The sequence below is a fragment of the Rhinolophus ferrumequinum genome, chromosome X (assembly GCF_004115265.2).
Source record: "Rhinolophus ferrumequinum isolate MPI-CBG mRhiFer1 chromosome X, mRhiFer1_v1.p, whole genome shotgun sequence".
In the NCBI taxonomy this organism is placed as follows: Eukaryota; Metazoa; Chordata; class Mammalia; order Chiroptera; family Rhinolophidae; genus Rhinolophus; species Rhinolophus ferrumequinum.
Genome location: NC_046284.1, coordinates 113,133,322 through 113,153,572, shown reverse-complemented (window position 1 = coordinate 113,153,572; position 20,251 = coordinate 113,133,322). Strand labels below are relative to the sequence as shown.

Below are 20,251 nucleotides of genomic sequence, written 5' to 3'. Positions count from 1 at the left end.
GGGGCGCTGCTGGCTGGTGGAGAGCGACTGCCTAACGCTGCAGGGGCAGCAGAGATGACCGCAAACATGGGGAGAAGACCTCAGCTGAATGGGAAATGCCAGTCCCTAGGCACATTTGTGCTGGCTGTGTTTGAAACTACAATACACATGCCATGCTCAGGAAACCCACAATGGGAGTAAAAATGGAAAAAGACAGCACCATGTAAGCTGAAAGGATGGAGTCTGGCTGGGGCCCTAGAACGGGACTAGTTAGCCTAACGAGAAACAGCTATTTGGTTATTTACCATCGTGTCACACTTTGAGAAAGAAATTTTAATGACACAGGAAAAAGAAAAGCCATTCTGGGTATATGGTACAGGACCAGCTAAAGCTGTAATCCTATACACAGAGAACCTGGTAATAAAAGAACAGTCTCGAAACTGCTTTTCCTCCTGTTCGTGTTCACAGCAACAGCTGGATACATACTAATTGCAAGAAGTGAAAGAAAGAGCTTTAAGTTTAAAAGCAGGCATGCCATAATCAGTCTCTTGCCAGCACAGTTTCAGACACCAGCGTGATGTGCCACCTAGCAGGTCTGTTTGAAATGTACACTCACCATTCCTCTTTTGTGTGGGTGGCTTTAGATGCATCCCTTCCGACCATCAAGAAATGGCTAAACCAGGGGTTCTCAGCCTCGGCGTTAGTGACATTTGGGTCAGGGTCACTCTCTGTGGTGGGTGCTCTCGTGTGCATTGTGGGATGTTTAGCAACATCCCGGGTCTCTACCCACCCGATGCCAGTAGCACCCTCTGCCCCAGCTGTGACAATCAAAATGTCTCCAGGTATTGCCAGATGTTCCCTGGGGGGTCATGGTCACCCCTTGGTGAGAATCACTGGGGTAAACTCACAAGAAATGATGTTCTCTTGCCTTCTGAACCCCATTCCCCAATATCTACCCAGGGCCAGGGAACATTTAAGAGACATCTCCTCATCCACTGACAACAAACTTTCCTCTCATTCTGAGTGGCCTTCGGTAATACTTTTGACTTGCAAGACTTTCAGTCATTCAGAACAATGCTCTTATTACCCTTGAAAAAGGTCCTTTCCAGCTAAATTCTGGGAGTGGGGTATGGAGGAAGCAGGTAAATCTCCCTTTCAGGGGCTTTTTTTTTTTTTTTTTGTCTACAGAAATGTTTAGACACAGAATTCTACACACCAGTGTCTCTGTGAACAGGGACTTAAAACACCTCCCCACCCCCAACGCCTTTGCCACACTTTTACAAATGAAGAAACTGAGGCCTAGAAGGGCGAGCGACTTGCTCAAGGTCATACATATTCCTAATCGTCCTTTTGTGGGGGCTGAGGCCAATGGAATTCTTTTTTGCCAGAACTTGTAGGGCTTTGCAAGCAACAGTTTGGGCCAAACCATGCCAGTTAAGGAATGCAAAATTTAAAAATGATAGAATGCTGCAACCAATTAGTGCAAACAAACATTTATTGTGAAATATTCATCCTACCCTTTATTAGGTATTACATCATCAAAGCACTTTGTGGCAATGAAAATAGCTTTTTTACCCCTCTGATTCACCCAATATTCCATTAAAGCTGCAAAAAATGTGCAATCTGCTTGAAAAATAGGTTGCTCTTATTTACTCATTTGTGAAAAGTCAAAAATTAAAAAAGAAAATGATACTAGCTTACAGGCCTCTAGAACCAATTCATCTTCCTGCTTCCCAACTACTCCCCAAAATAATTAACAAAGATAATTTGTTTTAAAATGCCTTTTTATAAAACCAATGCACCTTTCCTCATATTATAATCGTAAAAACTTTTAAAAGCCATTATTCACTTTCTTGAAAAAAAGGTGGCCAGCCGTTGTTTTTTGATCGGGAGCATGTGTATTTCCTGGGAGTTCACTTTCTTGAACTTTATGCTCCGGTTTTTCACAGATTTCCTAAGGGCCTCTGTGTTTCCCATGGACTCTTCTCCTTGACCATTGATGTCATAGCCCTGAAACACGGAGTCTTCTCTTTTGAAGGAGAAGTTTTTGGTGGACACACCCGAGAGACCTTTGATCTTGCCACAGAAGATGGTAGGCATGGCATCTTCCACTGAGACAATCACCTTGGACGCCTGGGACTCGCTCACCATCTCAATGTTATTTTCAGCCTTGACCTCGCTGCTGGGCTGGCTGGGCTGGCTGAGCAGCTGGGCAGCGTCATTGCTGCGTATGCGGCTATTCATCATGGCCGAAGCCTCATAGGTCGTGGCAGGGACAAAGGGCATTTCCATGCCTCTGGGCCGCTTCTCCATCACCATGTGACATGGGCTGTCCACTGACCTGCTGCTGTTATACAGAGTGGCAGGAGGAGGCTCAGATTTCCGGTGGGCTGCCAGCGACAGGTCTAGGGCTGCATCCTCCTGGCAGATCTGGGGAGTGACTTTGCCAGCCTTGAGCCAGGGCACTGACTTCATGGAGAGATCCAGGGCCTCGTTTTCACTCCCCATCTTGATGACCGTGTGGCGGCCGAGCTGAAAATACTCCTTGGGCTGGAGGATGTTGAAGGGCTTCAATTCCTCGTTCTCCACAGAAGTCTGGGTGCCTTTAAAGGGGTGCAGGCCGAAGGAAGATGGCGGCTTGGAGAAACTGGGGCTGAACTTGGACTCAGAACTCTGAGGCACTGGGATGGGGATGGGAATAGGGATGGGCACCGGTAAGGGGACGATCACAGGGTAGGGCACCAAAAGGGTGGCTGGTGGGACCAGGGGAGACAAGGGGGGATTAAAGGGCTGGGGGGGCACCGGGGCATATCCAGGAGGAGGCTGACAGGGTGGGGGGCCCAGAGAACCCTGTGAGGGAAACAAATTCTGGAGCACAGCTTCAAATGGCAACGTGGGCTCCTGAGGCTGGCTGGGGATGCGCAAGTCCAGGAGCTGGGGCTGGGCTTCGGGGTCCTCGGCTGCCTGGAAGAGGTTGTTGTGGATGGCACTGGAAGAGCATGGGGTCTCCTGCGGCAGGACCAGAGGGGAGTTGAGGTGCTGAAAGACATGCTGCTCCAGCACCACGGGCAGCTGCATGGGGCCCTGTGTGGTCATAACATAGGTGGCATTGCCGTTAGGGTTGAGCTCGGGCGTGGAACTTCCCTCCACCTGCATGTGAATGGGCATCACCACTGGGGTCTCCCCAAGGCACAGGGGCTGCAGCACAGTGGCCGCCACCTTTAGAGCCATGCCACTCTGGGACTCGGCTGGGGGGTTCAGAATGGATGGAGCCGGCACCGTCACCAGGGCCTTCTTTACCAGGTCTGTGGAGTTGATGTTCCAGGCCTCGGTGGTGATCAGCTGGGCCATGCCGTTCTCCAGTCTGTTATTGGTCAAGGCAGGAGAGGAGTCGGCCATGTCCATGGAGAGGTTCTGTGACTGCAGATTGTCCATCACTCGCCTCTGACGCCACTCCACCTGCAACACAGAACACACAGCATGAATCTTCCTTTAGAAACTACTTATAACTGCCTTAAGACAGGGGTGTCCAAACTGCGGCCCGCAGTCCATTGTTAGTGGCCCTGCAGCAAATTCCAAAAATATATTTCGTTGACTTAAATAAACCAGGTGAGGCAATACGTACTTCACCTCGAGTGAGTGGCCCGGCTGTTTGTGTATTTTACCGCATATGGCCCTTGGTGAAAACCGTTGAAAAAAGTTTGGACACCCCTGCCTTAAGAGCTCTCTCCATATCTTTTAAAAGTTTCCATATCTTAGTTAACCAAGGAGCACACCCATCTCTCTATGTATACATACATGTTAGAGATATTTCCCAATATATACGAACACACCCATGTTATCAGCTGTGCCTAGAGAGCCTCAATCTGACAGATGATTTTGCTATAAGCATAGATGATGTAACGACTAAATAGCCAGGTGAGGTTAAACAGTATTTTTAAGCCTAATACTCAGCTTGTATGTTTAGCCTTCAACAGACACAAAGTCTCATTTCTACATTGCTATACCACACAGTAGACATACGTGGAGATTTGACTTGCTCAAATTCAAATAGGCAGCAAAGACTTACTTTTCCTTTAATAAAAAAAAAAACTGTCACATTAGAATATTCTATGAAAATGGAAGGGGGCCATCCCAATTACGGAAAGCACTTTAAAAACTCTCTAACAATCGTTCTTCCCAAAAAAAGCTTGATAAGAGGAACAGCAGTGCATTTCAAGGGGGTCATTCCAGTGGTCTTATGGTCTACCTCCCACCAGTGACATCCCCTTTCCTCCCACTAACATGAAAATCTACCCTGCGGAGCAAAGTGAAGATGCAACATGAATACTCATCGGGTCCACTGTCACTTTCCCCAATCAACTCATCTGTCTGACCCATGACCTCTCCTAACTTCTAGCTGTCAAGAGGAGGGGCTGACGATGATTCTAGGGCTAGGGAAATGGAACACTTGTTGGAAACAAGCATCCTCAAAGGTGAGATACACTCTCTTAATGTCCTTGGCACCTATGGCCACCTCTGGAGAGGCCAAAGGAACTGAGCACGGGTGCTTCCTGGAGGAAGCATGGCTGCAGCTGTGATATGGCTCTCCATGGAAATGCGTCCATATTTAGCCTGGTTACCATGGAGAAGGCAGGCACCATGTCTAACTCCGGGATCTGTGCAGCCGTGGAGTCTGGTTGGGCTCAATAATTCAGTAATCACTGCTCTCGCTGGGCAGGACTTGGGCAACTCCAATTCTTGACCTTACCTGTCAGAACTGCCTACACTTTAGTCCTGTGGTCATCTCGTCCTCCTCTTCTCACCCCCCAATTACCAACACAACCTCCAAAACAAGTAAGAGAAATAGTCCAGCACACTGTGGGATTAGAAATAAACAAGGCCTCCCTACAGGAAGGTGGCTTACCAAATGAACAACTGTGATATTTCCAGAGAATCCAAACGTGTCAAATGCATAGAACAAGGAGTTTCTCTGAAGCAGGAGGAGGGGAGGACAAGGGGAAGGATGTCGCGCAAAGTATCACGTTGTGGGGAGACTGGTGGGTGACACACTTGGCAGAGCGCACCACAGTGCCTCTGATGGAGGGGCCCCAGAGCCTGGCTCTCCAGGGCAGGATACCCTCTGGAAACCACAAAGTAACCCAGTATGCTGGCCAATAATGCCCTTGGGGCAGAGGAGACAGGCAGGCTGTCCCTAGGAAGCTGAGGGGGCTTCTCCAGCTGCAGAGCCTGGTTTTCCCTGAGAGGCATGCTCCCTGATTCAGCCCATAAAACACCATCCCTCCTAAACACCATTCACACATCCAACCAAATAATTTGCTGAATGCCTACTGCATGCCAGCACTTTGCTGGCAGCTGGAGATGCTGTCAGAATCAGACAGAAAAGGTTCCTGCTTTCATGGAGATGACAGTCTAGTGGGGCACAGGTCTTTGACTGGACAGAGATTTGCTAGCATGAGAAGGCATAAAAATTATGCCAGGAGAGGCAGCAACATCAGCATGACGAAGTTTTGCTGGCCACTTACTGGCAGCCCTGTGAAGGCCCTGAGAACTTAAGGCCTCCTCCAGAAAGGTCTGCCCTATGCCTCTGAGTGGCCACAACTCTCATGGAGGAGAAAAAGATGCAAGGAAGCTGGGTTGAGGCTGGTGAGGACTACGACAGCAACGGTCCGAGAAGGCACCCATGGTCACCCATCTGAGGTGGCTTCTGAGGGCCTGCATGGTAAGTCACTGGGCAAAGCCATGTTCTGTGCTTCCTGTGGGTTTAGCATTATCCAGTAGCGAGACTGCTTTCTCATAATGGACTGCACCTGTCTGCCCTTCCAGACATGGCGGCCTCCCTCCCTCTCTGCCTCCTTGACCACCACCCTTTCCCAAGGGAGAGAGAGCAGACTTCTCAATGCCTCCTCCCCCTGCTCCTGACACACACCTTCTGCTCAGGTGCCAGCTCTCATCAACTCCTGCAAAACCTCATTCCTTTTCCCGCCTGGACCTGGTTGTAGGCCTGCTACTGCCCCGGAACCTTCTTGCTTAGAGTGTGAGGAGGGGCCCTCTCCCGGGCGGGGTGCCTCCCACAGGCCCCTGCACCTCCCACAGATAGCCAGAGCTAAAACTCGTTGAGCATTTGCTATGTGCCAGGCCCTCTGCTGAGAATTCTGAGAACTTTCCATGCATTACCTCATTTAATCCTCAAAACAACCCTACCGAAGGGGTCCAAGAATTATACTCATTTTATTGATGAGAAAACTGACTCCACAGGAATCACTGAGGTTGGGATTAGAGTTCACGGTCACCCCTGTGGGAGCTGTGAGGGCCACACCCCTCCATGCATTTCGTTTCTTGGCAAGAGTGGCCCCTACAGCCTCCCCCTTCAACACCAAGTGCAGGTGCCTGTAGAGCTGTCCACGAGAGAGCAATTGAGCATAACATGTCTTCACAGTAGTGGCCAGGTCCTTTCCAGAAAAATCACTGAACTGTTTGCTCATTCTCTTTTCTCCACAGGGACCTCCTCTGTCCCTCTTACCAGGGAAAGAGCTGAAGGGTCACCAGAGCTCCTATCCTTGGGGAGTATAGCCCAAAGCGGCTATGGTTCTGTTACTGGACAGCTAGGAGGCCTCCATCCTCTCAGCCTACCTCCAGTTACCCACCCACTCAATCCTGCCTTCCTGACACAGACGTCACATGGGTGGGAGGACACGTCAGCACCCAAGAGTTCCAAGGAGGCCATCAGATCCCCTGCTGGGGCCTCAATTCTCTGGAATAGACCAGGGCTCGATGGGATGCAGGACAGGCTGTGATGCAGTGGAGGTGAGCAGCGTGCAGCATGTCAGTGGCCAAGGGCCAAAATCTAACCTCTACCTCCTCCCACTTGACTGGCTTTGGACCTGCCTGAGGACTCAGCCAAGGCAGGCCTCCCGAGCACTCCAGCCTCTTCCCTGGGGAGTCACCAGGTTGATGAGACTGCCTTTACTCCGCAGCACGAGGACTGAGCCCCAGCTCCCCACCAGGCACCAGGCAGAGAGCTGGGGTGGAATCAGCAAAGGAAATAGGAGCCTACCTTTGTCATGCACCCTCCGGCCTCCCAGAGAGGCTCTTTCCCTCTTTCTCCCTGCTCCTCCTCCCCCTGCTGTTCACCCTGCCAGCAGGCACCCCACTCAGGGACAGCAGCTGGGGGCCTGAGTGTGCCTAGTGTGGGCAGAGTGGGCGTCGCTGCTGCAGGAGCCAATGCTTGAAGCCCCAGCGATGCCCTGAGAATAACAACCAGCTCATGAGATGAGGGCTCAAAGGGCAAGTCTTTGTCCCCCAGGATGAGCCATGAAGTCAGATAAGGCCTGGAGAGAAAGACGAGGCCTGTCTCCTCCATGCTAATTAGTGTGGGGTGAGGTGGGGTGAGGGGTGCGCTGAGAATGGCTTCAAATCAAGGAGTGTCACAGGAGCCACCAACTACTGCTCAAGCAGAGGGAGCATTGATTTCTTCAGAGGTGACAGGAACACTAGTTTGAGTTTTTTAAACATTGTTTGCAAATGAATTTTTAATGAAATCACCCATCCATTCCCCAGACCCATTATCACTGGGGTTGTGGTACATGGCTAAACAAGACAGTCTGGCCAATGGGAAGTGGGCAATCCAGATCTGCTGGTCACAGGACACCCTCTCTCTCTTGGCCCTTGGGCAGTTGCTGGAGTTGGAGGCTGGGGGCCGGGGGGCTGGGGTCCAGCCCAGTGTAGGCCACTTGCCTTCCAGATGGAGATTCTGAGAAAAAGCCTCAGGGCCCAGAGCAGATGGAGAAATAGGGACGGAGGCAGTAGCTGGGCTCAGAGACCTGTGGGGTCACAGACTTGGTATCTGAACCCCTAATGTTAACATCATGATCATGAAGATCTACACGTCCTGGGGCTGATTCTCCCAGGATCTGCCCCTCGTCTGGAGACCTCTTGGACCTCTGCCCTCACCCAATCAATTCCTGCTCGCCTGTTAGACGTCGGGGTCTCCTCCTCTGAGATCTCCCCCGACCCCAATTTACCCTTGTCTAATCCTCACCATCCCCCATACTGGGATTGCCTATTTATTTGTTTCTTTAGGACGGAAGAACTGTCTCATCAGTTCATCTTTACATTCATACCTGTGAACAGCAGGTGCTCAGTAAATACTTTCAGAATGAAGGCAGGAACACCTGAATGAGTATCTAGACCTTTCTGAGTCTGGTGTTCTCATGCCCAGCCTCTTATTGCAGGCCCAGCATTTATAGAATCATGGCAGGTCAAAGCTGAAGGGGTGTTAAAGCTTACATCTCTGTCCTCTTCCTGACCCCTTTACAGATGAGGAGACTGTGGCCTAGAAAGGCTGACTAAAATTTGCCCAAGGTCTGTTATTACACAGGTCACCACGCTCTCACTGTGGAAAGAACAGAGGGTCAGGCCCCATAGGCACCATGGAGGGTAACAAGGCAGCCACCCAGCTTCACCAGCCAGTGGGAGCCTGCAAGGAGACAGCAGATGCAAAATCACTTTGTGGACAGTGAAAAGTCTAACGGGGATGATGTGTGAATGAATTTCTCCTGGGTTCCCGTGTTTCTCTGACACACCCAGAAAAAGAAAACCAAAACAAAGCGGCATGTGTGCTGTTTTCCTTATAAGGAGTTACATTCTTGAAGAATCAGACCGGGGGGCCTAACTCCAGTCAGTGACCCTCTGCACTTCTGTGCCCCGCTGGGCACCACTGCCAGCCGTGCCTGCCGCCCAGGCCAGGCCTCCGGCTTCCAGAGCATTACACAAAGTACTCATTTCGCCCGAGGGGCCTCCATACAGACTGACAGTTTTATAATGAGGATAAATTTATGTGTTAATTTAAAAAGTAGAATATACATGAACACTCAGATAATTTAGACTATTCTCCAAGTCCTAGAGTCCATCTACCTCCTCATTGTGGGTATTTGACACAGTCTCTCTCTCTCTCCTTCTCTCTCCCTCTCTCTCCCTCTCTCCCCTGTCTCCCCTCTCTCTCTCCTCTCCTCCTTCTCTCTCTCCTCTCTTTGTTCTCTCTCCCCTCTCTCTCTCCTCTCCTCCCTCTCTCTCTCTCTCTCTCTCTCCTCTCCCCTCTCCCTCTCTCTCTCTCCTCTCTCTCTTACAAATAACCTAACACCCTCACCCCTAACGCCCTCAGCCACATCCTAAATGATCCTATGGGGCCCCCCCTCACGGGCCTGCAGCAACTGAAACTGAAGGAAGTTCAGAATGTGACTGTGAACGCCACACCGAGCCAGGGCAGGGTTTCTGAGACCACCTCAGACAAAACCAAGTTTCTGAGCCAAGAATTTGGACAAAAACCCTGGGGCACGCTGGGAGTCTCTCTCAGAGGCCCAGATGACCTTCTGGACAGAGGCTTGATTTTATTTTGTGAATTGAAAGTATTTTCACCATAGAAACAACTATCAAGAAGACCACAAGGCCTATGGTCCACAGTGCCAAGCACTCCTAGCAAATGTTTTAGGGCTGGGTACTGGGGTAGCACGGGCTGAGGTTACTTCATAGTATCTCAAGCCAGGGGCCGTTGCTTCTGGCCCTGTGCCTGGGGATGCCCCCTGCAGCCCCAACAGCCTACAGATGTGCCCTGCTTTCCTCTTCCACTGAAATAAGCATCATCCAGATTTTTCTATCAAGATAATTTCCTTCCTGCCTCTAAAACAGGGGTGTCCAAACTGCGGCCCACAGGCCAACTGCGGCCCGCGATCCATTGTTAATTGTCCTGCAGCAAATTCCAAAAATATATTTAGTTTACTTAAATAAACCAGGCGAGGCAATACGTACTTCACCTCGAGTGAGTGGCCCGGCTGTTTGTGTATTTTACCGCATATGGCCCTTGGTGAAAACCGTTGAAAAAAGTTTGGACACCCCTGCTCTAAAACATTCATTTTTTAAAAAAATATATCCTGGTAATTCTCTGAAGATTTGTGTTTCCCAACTCAAGAGCTTTGCTTTTGGGGGAGCCTGTAGGCAGTTATCAATTATTTCAGGTCAAAACTGGACTGTCTGTGTCCTTGCGGCTCCAAGTGGGGTCCCTGAAGCAGCAGCAGCCACATCTCCAGGGAGCTGGCTAAAAATATGGATTCTCAGGTCCCACGCACACCTCCTGAATCAGAATCTGCATGTCAACAAGCTCCCAGCGATTTGTGTGCACGTTACAGTCTGACAAGTGCTGGCTTAGCCTGGTTCTCAAACTTGGTTGCACCTTAAGATTGCTTGAGAACTTTCAAAAGTACTGATGCCTGGGTCCTCCCACCAAGACTGGGATTTAATTGGTCTGGGTACAGCTGGGTCATTGGGGTTTTGCAAACTTCCCTGGGTGACTGTAATGTGTAGTCAAGTTGGGAACCCTTCGTCCTACGGCCAGAGAACAAGGCAGCTGGCCAGCCAACCTTCTTATTTGTGGCTGACCTTGCTTCTTGCTTCACAGAAAAGAGGAAAGCCATCAACCCCGAAATCCCTCACCCAGTCTCCCAGTGTCTCCCCATGTCACCCCCACCCCCCCACCAGGACAAGATGAGACGTCTCTCCCTCTTGCAAGACTAACTTCCCAGAAACCTCTGCTAAGAATCCCACTCTCTTCCATTGACACACTATTCTGAGTCTATGTTCTGCTCTTAATCCAGTATTTCAGCTGCACCCTCAGTGACTGACTGAATTCTGTATAAGAATCACCAACCAAATGAGCAAAGCATAATTTCCACCCTTTAATACAACATGGATATGGTTTCACCATTCAGGACCTGATATGTACTAAATATCTAAGAGGTAATTCAAACTGGGTAAAAAATGGTTTTGCTTTCCCCCTAGGGTGTAATAATGATCAATTACTTGCCCCAGTGATTAAATTTTCTGAGCTTTAAACATCAGCACAGGGACTTTCTACTGAAGTTGTGAACATAATTACCACATAAAGGTCTTCGCAAATTGTTTCAAATATGAAGAATACACAAAATAGGCACCCACCTTAGGGCCGATTGCCTTTTACATCCAGAGATCTACATGGCCACAGCCCTCCAAAGTAATATGACCACCCAGGTTAGCTTTGGAAATACGTTCCCTCATGTCTTACTTCATGTATTACTTCATTTATTAAAACAATGGTGGCCACATGGTTTATGACTGAGCATCACCTTCCTGAAGATGGACAGTGCTGCAGGGAAGTCTGCCAGAGAAGACAGAGTGCAAATCTTAGCTTTGATGGGATATTGGTGAAAAAGGGAAGAGGTGGGCGAGTCAGGCAGAGGAAGCGGTGGGCCCAAAAAATCATAAACTGGCCATCAACACCAGGGTACGCCAAGGTCTTCCCAGAGAGCAAGGTGAGGTCATCCCGGGGATGCCATAAGACTTAGTTACGTTCATGTTATCGTCTCATCCTTTTTATGCCTATTTGTCCTATTTTACAGCATATGTAATAAATACAGGAACACATAATTTAATAATATGTGTGTGTTGAGGGGGGTGTTGAAAATTTTTTTCTGATAGGTGTGCAAGAATGAAAAAGTTGCAACTCAGCTGGAAAGATGATGCTCTCAAGGCCCAGTGAGAGTTCCAGAGTCCCCCTGCTTGAAAAAGTCTTGGGGTCACTGGCCTAGTTTAGCCCTCCCATTTCACAGACCAGGAAACTGAGGTTCAGAGGTTGAGTGAGGCTCAGAGGACTCCCAGACCTGTGCTCCTTCAAAAGCCCAGGCCCTCACCCATGGCTTTGGTTTCAAATTTCACTTGAGTCTAAGGGATCCCTTGTTACATCTCTATTGTAACCACACTGAACACCAGTGTGCGGGATGGTCTGATTCAACCATCAAAATGTCAATAGAGTTTGCTGGGGGAGGAGCTTGATAAAAAACATGAAATCAACCTGAGTTTGTGATACCTAATAGACAAATGATTGAAATAGAAGAGATGAGACTCAAGACACACACGCATGAGCTTTTCATGACAGTGGGGAAGTCATTTTCTATCCCAGGGAGTCAGTTTCTCTTTCTATGACACGGGGTACTGCTTCATTCTCATGGTGGGGTGGAAAGTCAACTCAGGCCTCCCAGGAGTCAGTAGTAGCTGCTGAGAAGGAGTCAAACCTGCCCTTTGAGGAATTGCTGTGGGCCATGAAGGATGGGGAAGTATGGGCATTCAGGGAGAAATGGAGGAAGGGAAGAGCTGTGGGGGGTCTCGCTGGGCCACTCCCATGACCGCTGAGAAAACTCCCCTCCTTGTCCTCCCAATTCCAGGCCACAGAGGGATGAGGTGAGCAGCTTGGAGGGAGGGACCAGGAACGGTGAACATGGAGAGGTTGGAGAAAAGAGGTGGGTTCTTCTGGCAGTTCGGGTTCATCTTTAAACATCAGGGGGAGTAAAGGCTGAAAGGAAGGTAAGAAGACCTCACCCTCTAGCTTCAGTTAGAGCGTGGTTTGTCTCTCTTGGGACTCAACTTCCCATAGCAGAGCAGTGTCTGTGATCAGAAGACATCAGAGCACTGGCAAAGAACCCACTATATGCCAAACGTACCTACTATGTGGTCCCTGAAGCGTCTCAGGTTAGGGCTGGGCCTTGCGAAGTAAACAGATTTGTGGAAACCTGGTTGAAAAGCGAGATATTGAAGCTGGAAAAATCCAAAGAGCACAGGGAGAACTTCACAACTAGAGCCAACAGCTCACAGGCCTGGTTTTCTGTCGGTGGCTTTCGCTGGGTTCCACCAGAGCACAAGAGGGGTTTGGGAGACTGGTTGGGGAAGGCACCAGAAGGTTTCCCTGCCTCCTTTCTTGCCCACGTGGAAAGTGTCAGCTGTCTTTGCATTTCTGATCACATTTCACACTCTGGGTAACCTCCAGCCTGCCCACAAAGGACCTATGGCAGCCCTGGGGCGTTGCAGGCCTGTGTGCGGGGCTGGAATAGGGAACTAAGTTCACACCCATTTGTTTATTCTTTCAAAAGCTATCTGAGCACCTACTGTGTGCCAGCCATGAATTTCCTATTCTTCCACCCTGGCACTATTTTCTCCACAGGCTCATTGCCTTCTCTCTCGGCTCAGTTCCCAAATTACTAACCAATTGATATTCTCCCAGGATTATCTGCTTCTAACAGGGCTCCTTTAAGGCCCATATTTCCTGCAGAGGTAAAGGAGTAAGTCTCTAAAGAAGAATGCCAGTCCCTAGACAGCAAAGGGAAGAGACAATAGTTATTGCAAAGACCTCTCTAAAGTAAGGAAGAAATGCTGTTTCCCAGAGAGGGTTGCCTCTGAAACTAAGAGGAAAGAAATGTCCTCCTCAGGTCTTGGTGAACCTTCGTAGAAGGTGAGAGGCACACCTCAGAATCACAGGAGAAAATCATGAAGAACTGCTGCTGGTGGTAGGGGACAATCACCTGGACGGTGGGCTGTGAGAGTCAGTGAGTGTCTGTCCCCAAATCCAGCGAACGCCCCACAACATTCAGCTGGACATGCAGAAGCCCAGACACCCTCAGGTGCTGCTGCTGGAACAGGCATTCTGTGCGGGCGTGTTTAAGGTCCCAGGCCAGGGTGTATCTTAAAAACCTATGGTTTTTAGAGATGTTCCTGGCATGAAACCTCTTAAATATGGAACAAAGTGGGAGAACCTGCCTCTGGAAGAGAAAATACTTCTAATTAGATTGAGATACAAAGGTTAAATTTTTGTTCTGGGAAAAGGGCTGTTTATAATCCCGTGTCATTAGCAGGACATTTTCCAGAGACTCGTGTGCCAGAAATAGACCCTCTAAGGGGTCACTGGAAGGAAGGGGTGTAGATTTGTAAAGTACAAAGGACTGGAGTTCAGATTTTCCCTTTCTCCTAATGCATCTGAGCCCTTCACCAACCACTGGCATAGAAACAGCGCCAGCCTCACCCTGGTCACTGAGCCCCCGCTGAGAGTGGTCAGAAGTAACAGGCCTAGGTTCAAATTTCAGCTCTGCCTACCTTTGCTAGCTATGTGACCTTGGGCAAGTTAGTTCTAAGCCTCAGTTTCTCTGTGTGCCACAAATAGGGAATTTAAAAATGTCCTAGGGTGGTTGTAACAATTGTAGGAAATAATCTATGAAAAATACTTGGCACAGTGCCTGGCACATGGAAAGTGCTCAATAAAACATGGCCACCGTCGTCACCATCACCGTCACCACCATCATCATCACTGCCATTTCATCAACAGAGTCACTGTCATCATTATCAGATCCACTGCCCACATTTCTTCTGAGCATCGTAAGTAGCACTACAAATGCTCCCAGTAGGTTCATACATTCACCCTCCAAGTTAAAACCCTGTTTGTCCAAAGGTACGTTTTAAAATCTGCTGCTAGGAACTGGGAAGGCATTTACCATAGAATTAATGTTATACCTGATGGTGAAGTTTCCACAAAAACTCACTTAACCCCCAACTTAGCTGAAATATTGAACATTTGCAGTGAAAATAGAAAGCCACATTGTTGCACTACTGGAAATAAAAGACAATGGAAAAACAATTAAATAAATAAATACGAAAATCTATTCCCCCCAGGGCTGAAAGGCTGGGGGAGAAAAAAAGAGGTGGCCAGAGTCTTTTGTATCTTGAATATGGACTCATGAGCATGTAGGGGGTCCAGAACTGAGTGTCCCCAGAATGTGCCGCCCACCCTGGCATACAGATATTTCATGCTGAAAACAATGAAAGCCCAACCAGCTCAAAAAGAGGTGGGTTTTTTGCTGCTGCTGTTGTTGTTTTACCTCCCCCTCACCTGCCTAGAAGAATTCAGGGAGCAAAACCTGCTTCAGAAGGCAACCTTAGCATCTTCACCTCAGCACATAGGAACTAAGTGTGGCAGACAGGGAGGAACCAAGAGAGTCTGTTTGTTAGACTCCCTTCTGTGTCCCACTGTTTCTGGGTGGCCCAGCAAGAATTTGTTTACCAAATATTTGCTCCTTCTCATCCACCTGTGAATTGCCTGCTTTCCCTTTGAAGTCCCAGAGCTGCCTCCCTCTCCTTAGTCGAGAATGGCTTCTAAGCCTCAACTGCCAATGTATCCTAGGGTCCCATGTTCTTAGTGAACCCACATATGCACACATGTAACAAATTTGGTGATCTTATCATGTTAATCTGTCTCATGTTAATTTGATTAGACCAGCCAGAAGAACTTCCAAGGGAGGGAGCAAAAGTATTTTCCACCCCCACAAGCACTTGCTAGGTTCTGAAGTTACTGCTGATTGCCTACGCTGTATAGAATCACTTCAGGTTCTACTGTTTTCCTTCTGGTTGCTGACACAAGGGCCTAAATCGCTCTCCTCTCCTGCTTAGCAGCAGGATTAGCATCAATTTCTCACTCACAAGAGGAACAAAAACAAGGGAGGGGTGGAAAAAAGGAAGAGGGTAAGAATAAGAAGGAGAGAGAAGGCAAAGAGATTTTCTAAGATAACTGGGCAAGAGTTGCAGGAAAGGGGAAGTAGATTAAAAAGTATGTGTAGGTCCAAACAAGAAAGAGGCTGCTCAAATGGAAGAGATAAAACAGAGAAACTGAGGAAAGCTGTGAGGAAAGCACTGAATGAATGTTATTCAGCTGGCCACAAGGGGACGCTGCTGAGCTACAACAGCTTGGTTACTGCACAGCGTGGTGGACCGAGAGGTGGGGACTGGAGCTTCTTAGTAGAATGAGAACGTGGGGGAAACATGACATTGTTCACCAGTACTAGAGGTACATAAGGAAGGGGATACAAATTTGGGGAAAGCTTCTCCCATGCTTTTTTCTTTTTTTTCAATTTTAATAAGATTTTATTTTAAAATAGATCTAGATTCATAGAAAGTTGAGATTCCTATATATATATATATATATATATATATATATATATATATATATATATATATATATATCACAGTTTCCCCTATTATTTACTTTCGTCTTTTCTTAAAGTTTATTGGGCTGACGATGGTTAGTAAAATTACATAGGTCCATGCTTTTAAAGCCACCAAGCACATTCACTTGTGACTTGGTTGTGCTGTCAGTGCTAGGAAAAAAACATAGATTTATCTTCTTTTGGTTCCTGATCTTCATTTCTGTCTACCTCTCACCCCTTCTTGGGTAGTCAGAATTGGGTTTTCCCCATCAAAATTGGATTTTCCATAAAGAAGCTGATAAACTCATTCTCACTGCGGTCTATGACTGACAGGTTCAAGATTCTTTCCTTTACTGGTAAAATAAACATAGTTCAGTCAGTGATAAAGCTATGGACAAAGAAATGAAACTCTAATTGAGGGATTTCAGATACCAATCATGAGGAGCGCCCTTCCTACTATGTCCTGAAATCTCTCCATACAGACAAGAGCCTACAGGCAGCCATGACCATTTTGCTGGTTCCATTTAAAAGCACTTGATGTTCACAAAGGGGGTGGGATATAGCCTCAACCTTTAAGCACTCGGAGCTAAGAGAGAAAATTAATGTGAGTCAACGCTTCATTCCTTTATAAACTTAATCCACAAATACTGACTGTTCACATGCCACCTTACGAGTCCGTGCCTCCTGGGTCTGGAGATTTTAGCAGTATCTGGAATTGCCCTTACTTCATGGTACTTCATGGTCCTCACTTATCCTGTTACTGAACTGGCTACTTACTGCAACTCTGGTTTCCATCGTACTAGGTTTCTGTGCAGAAGTTAGGGGCTCTCAAAGGACTCCCCCCTGCCCCAATGCACAACATGCTATTGCAGTACTACAGCCAGAACGGAAACTTAATGACCATGACCAATAGTGGTAGACATGGTGAGGAGGGGGAAGGGGGAAGCTGTTGGTTTTTGGTGGACCCAACTGGTTCATTATCTTAGTTTGGGTTCCCCCACAAACAGATTGACTTGATTGAAAGTAGTTTATTTGGGAGAAGATCCCAGAAAATAGCAGTAGAGGAGTGAGGCAGTGAGACTGGGAAAGGAAGGAAGCTAATTTATCAAGTAAGTTACCACGGCTGGCAACTGGGGCTCACTTCCACCGGGGCATGCTGGGAGAGAATGGAGAACACACGCCTCAGCACTGGCGTGTTTATCCTCATCCGTCACTGGCCAAGGGCTGCTCCTGGAAGATGTGTTCATTCCGTGGCACTCCCAGCTAGCCCAGCATGTGGGTCTAGTGTGCTGCTGAGATCAAAAACAGGCCCAGGGAGCATCACAGGTATTGGCTTTCAGCAGTCTTTGGAACATAGAGGCCAGCCAGTCTGATGGGACAAGGGGCAGGGCACCAACCATGTCTGCTTTACACCAGCCATGCCCTGGCAAGTTCCAGTGCTTATTACATGAAGACTCACATGTCAGCAATTCAGACCACCACGACCCCAAACCAGGTGTTTCCCCCATCTGGTGACACCTTCTATGACCACTGTGAAGAAGACACTCTATTATGATCATCTCCAAGCTACAGAGGAATCAGCTCACAAGAAGTGTGCCTCGAGATCCTGTAAAAAGCCAGGCACATCAAGAGGCCAGGCATGGCTGTCTTTCCAAAAGCAAAACGGTCTAGAGATGGGCAGCTTGGCTAATGCGTTCCTTTGCTAGAATATAAATGGAGCCCTCGAGAAAGTTCTTTGAATCATATTTGTGTTGGCTGGAATGCAAGATGTTCCTGGGATGAGTCACAGAGGGAGTTTCTCTTCTGGTGATTTTGTATTCCAACTCAGGGTCCAAAAAACAATAAATAAACACCACTTCATTTCATCAGCTGCATACCACCTACAATAATAATAATAATAACAACAACAACCTTGACCCAAGAAGTACACAGACAATGCAGGACGAAGAGGGTGGAGAGCGCTCATTTTTTAAACAGGGAGCCTGCTTTCTGGAATTGCTTTGTCAGAAGCACCCCTCTGCCTGGAGGCGAGCGCTCTCAAAAGCAGAACACCACACTTGGAAGAATCTTAGGGTTGGTGAGCCTTTTGAAGTCTGATGAATTCACTGTATTTATTATCTTAAAGCAAGTATGGTGGTTGCCACTAATACAGCATAAACAACACAAGGTTGAGATGGGGGAAGGAAAAAGCTGCTGTGTAACATTTAGCTAGTTGACAATGAAGAATATAGGTGTTATTTCCTATTTTCTTTGTGAAGGGGAGCGTTCTCCTGAAATGTGTTTACAGACACACATACACACACCCCACAGAGGGTGAGTAGGAAGGAGGCCACCTGTTGTCCCTCTAACACTCGAGGCAGATCCCCAACCAAGATTCATGGTGATTCTCCTTTGTCCTCACCTGTTCCACCTCTGAGTTCCAGCCACTAAACCCTTATTCCTGGAGGTGACATGTGAAGTGAGCCTGGCCACTTGAGTAGGATTTCAGCAGAGGAAATGGTAGAATGGAGGGAGGTTTCCAGAAGCGCAGGAGGAAGGGCACAGGAGGAAAGGTGTGGAGACTGGCCAGCAGGCTGGGTGGCTGGAGCCCAGGACTGGGGAGGGCTTGAGGGCGAGACGGGGTGCTGTGAACATTAGAGGGGTGTCTAGCTCTTCCAAAGGGTGTTAAAAGTTGCCCCTCAACAATGAACCTTGTGCCCCAAAGGACTGCCAACTCAACCACAATTTTGATGTGTTCACTGGCCCTGATGAACTACAGGAGTTCATGACGCAGTACTGAGACCATTAGGTTGGAAAGAAGAGAAAGGACATTCATTGGCAGGACTGTGCCAGCTCCCCCTTCTCTCTCTCCCGCTCTCTCACACACACTCACAAGATGATATTAACAAACTATTTACTAAGATTTACTTATTATGTGTCAGGCACCCTGCTAGGTATTTTACATTCATTTTCTTATCTCAGTTTCTCAGCAATCCCAGCAGATCAGTACCGCCTTGGTGTGAATTGGTTTGTTGGGTTTTTTCTTCTTCTTTTTTTTCCAGGAAACTGAGCTGTGAATCCCCAGGGGATGGGTGGGAGAGAAAGAGTTTTCTACAACGTTCAGCGCAGGGAAGGCAGGTCTGGGGAGGTGAGGAAAAGAGAGGGCAAAGGTTCCTAGCACCATGTGTGCTGGCAGATGGGGAAGGACAGGAAGGGAAGGAGAAGGGGGAATTGTCTTCTCACCTCTGACCAGAACCTAGAATTCCTTGGCCTCCTTCTGCACCAGGAGTAGGCCCAGCTCTGTGCTTACCCCTCCACCATTACCACTGCAGCCAGCCATCACTGGCCCCTGAAGGACACAGGTGCTCTTCTTTCTTCTTGGAGCCCAACTCTCCCTTCCTACACCTCTGGACCAGCTTGTGTCCCAGGCAGGGCTTCACTTCCAGCCTTCTCAGGTATACATTTCATCTGTTGCTGTCTGACTGATTGTTCACCATACCCATTTCCTCTTCCGCCTGCACTACATTTCCCAGCCTCCCTTGCAGTTAGGGGTGGCCATGTGCCTGACTTCTAACCAACATAATGTGTGGGTGGAAGTGATATGTACCACTTCCAGGCCTGGCTCCTACAAACCTTTCTTATGTGATGCTCTAATCTCTTTCTCCTTCCCTCAGCTTGATGCACAGGGACATTTTGGAAGCCACCTGTTGGAGATAGTAGACCCACAAGATGGAAGGGCCTGCATGCCTGAATCATGGTTTGAGGGAGAACCACCGGCCATCAGGAACATCCATTTGCACGTTATGTGACGGAAGAATAAACTTCTATTGCGTTTGAGCCATGATACACTTTTGATTTGTTTGTAACAGCAGCTAGCATTACTTAAAGTGACACACTACACAGCGAATGCTAGGGGCAGACTTACTTGCAGCTTCAGAGCATTGTGAACCCCACTAGCTTAAAATCAGACTACAGGAGCAGCCCAAGTGCTCAGAGCCCAATTCTGAGCTCCCACGTGCTAACTTTTCTCCACTAAAAGCAATGATAGACACCCTTGGCTGTTCTTCCTGACTTGAATGCATTTATTAATATGGGTTCGAGACCATTCTTTGCTTGGTTCCTGCATAAATATCCACTGAAATTTCATTGGCATTCATTGAGATGGGAGGGTTGGGAGAGGGCAGGGGGTGTGGAGCTGCCTTCGCAGAGCAGGATGAGGCAAGCCTGCCAGCAGCCTTCCCCCACTGGAGACCCACAGGCAGCCCTCATCCATGTGAGTGAGTGGGGGTGTGGGACGGAGAAGCAGCACGGCCCTGGCACGACACAGGCAAACAGACCCGTGGAGCTGGCATGCCTGGCGTCCGGCCAGAGGGAACGGCTCAGACCACAACACCCCCTTCTCTCTTTGTACCCTTGGATGTTTTGTTGTTTTGCAGAGCAGAGAAGCCTGGGATTTCCGCCCT

General features: G+C 48.4%; 1 protein-coding gene across 5 annotated transcripts in view; it reads right to left on the bottom strand.

Annotated features, from left to right (window-relative positions):
* Window positions 1-423: 423 nt before the first annotated feature.
* RAI2 (retinoic acid induced 2) overlaps window positions 424-20,251 on the bottom strand; it is a 61,588-nt gene continuing 41,760 nt past the window's right edge. For 2 of the 5 annotated variants that reach the window (XM_033119634.1, XM_033119623.1), the window contains exon 2: window positions 424-3,438. In XM_033119634.1, coding sequence (XP_032975525.1) covers window positions 1,825-3,414 — 1,590 coding nt within the window. In that variant the 5' untranslated portion in view covers window positions 3,415-3,438 and the 3' untranslated portion in view covers window positions 424-1,824. Of the gene's footprint in view, window positions 3,439-12,506; window positions 12,576-20,251 lie in introns of all 5 variants that reach the window. The other 3 variants (XM_033119645.1, XM_033119654.1, XM_033119665.1) reach the window with 3 other exon arrangements.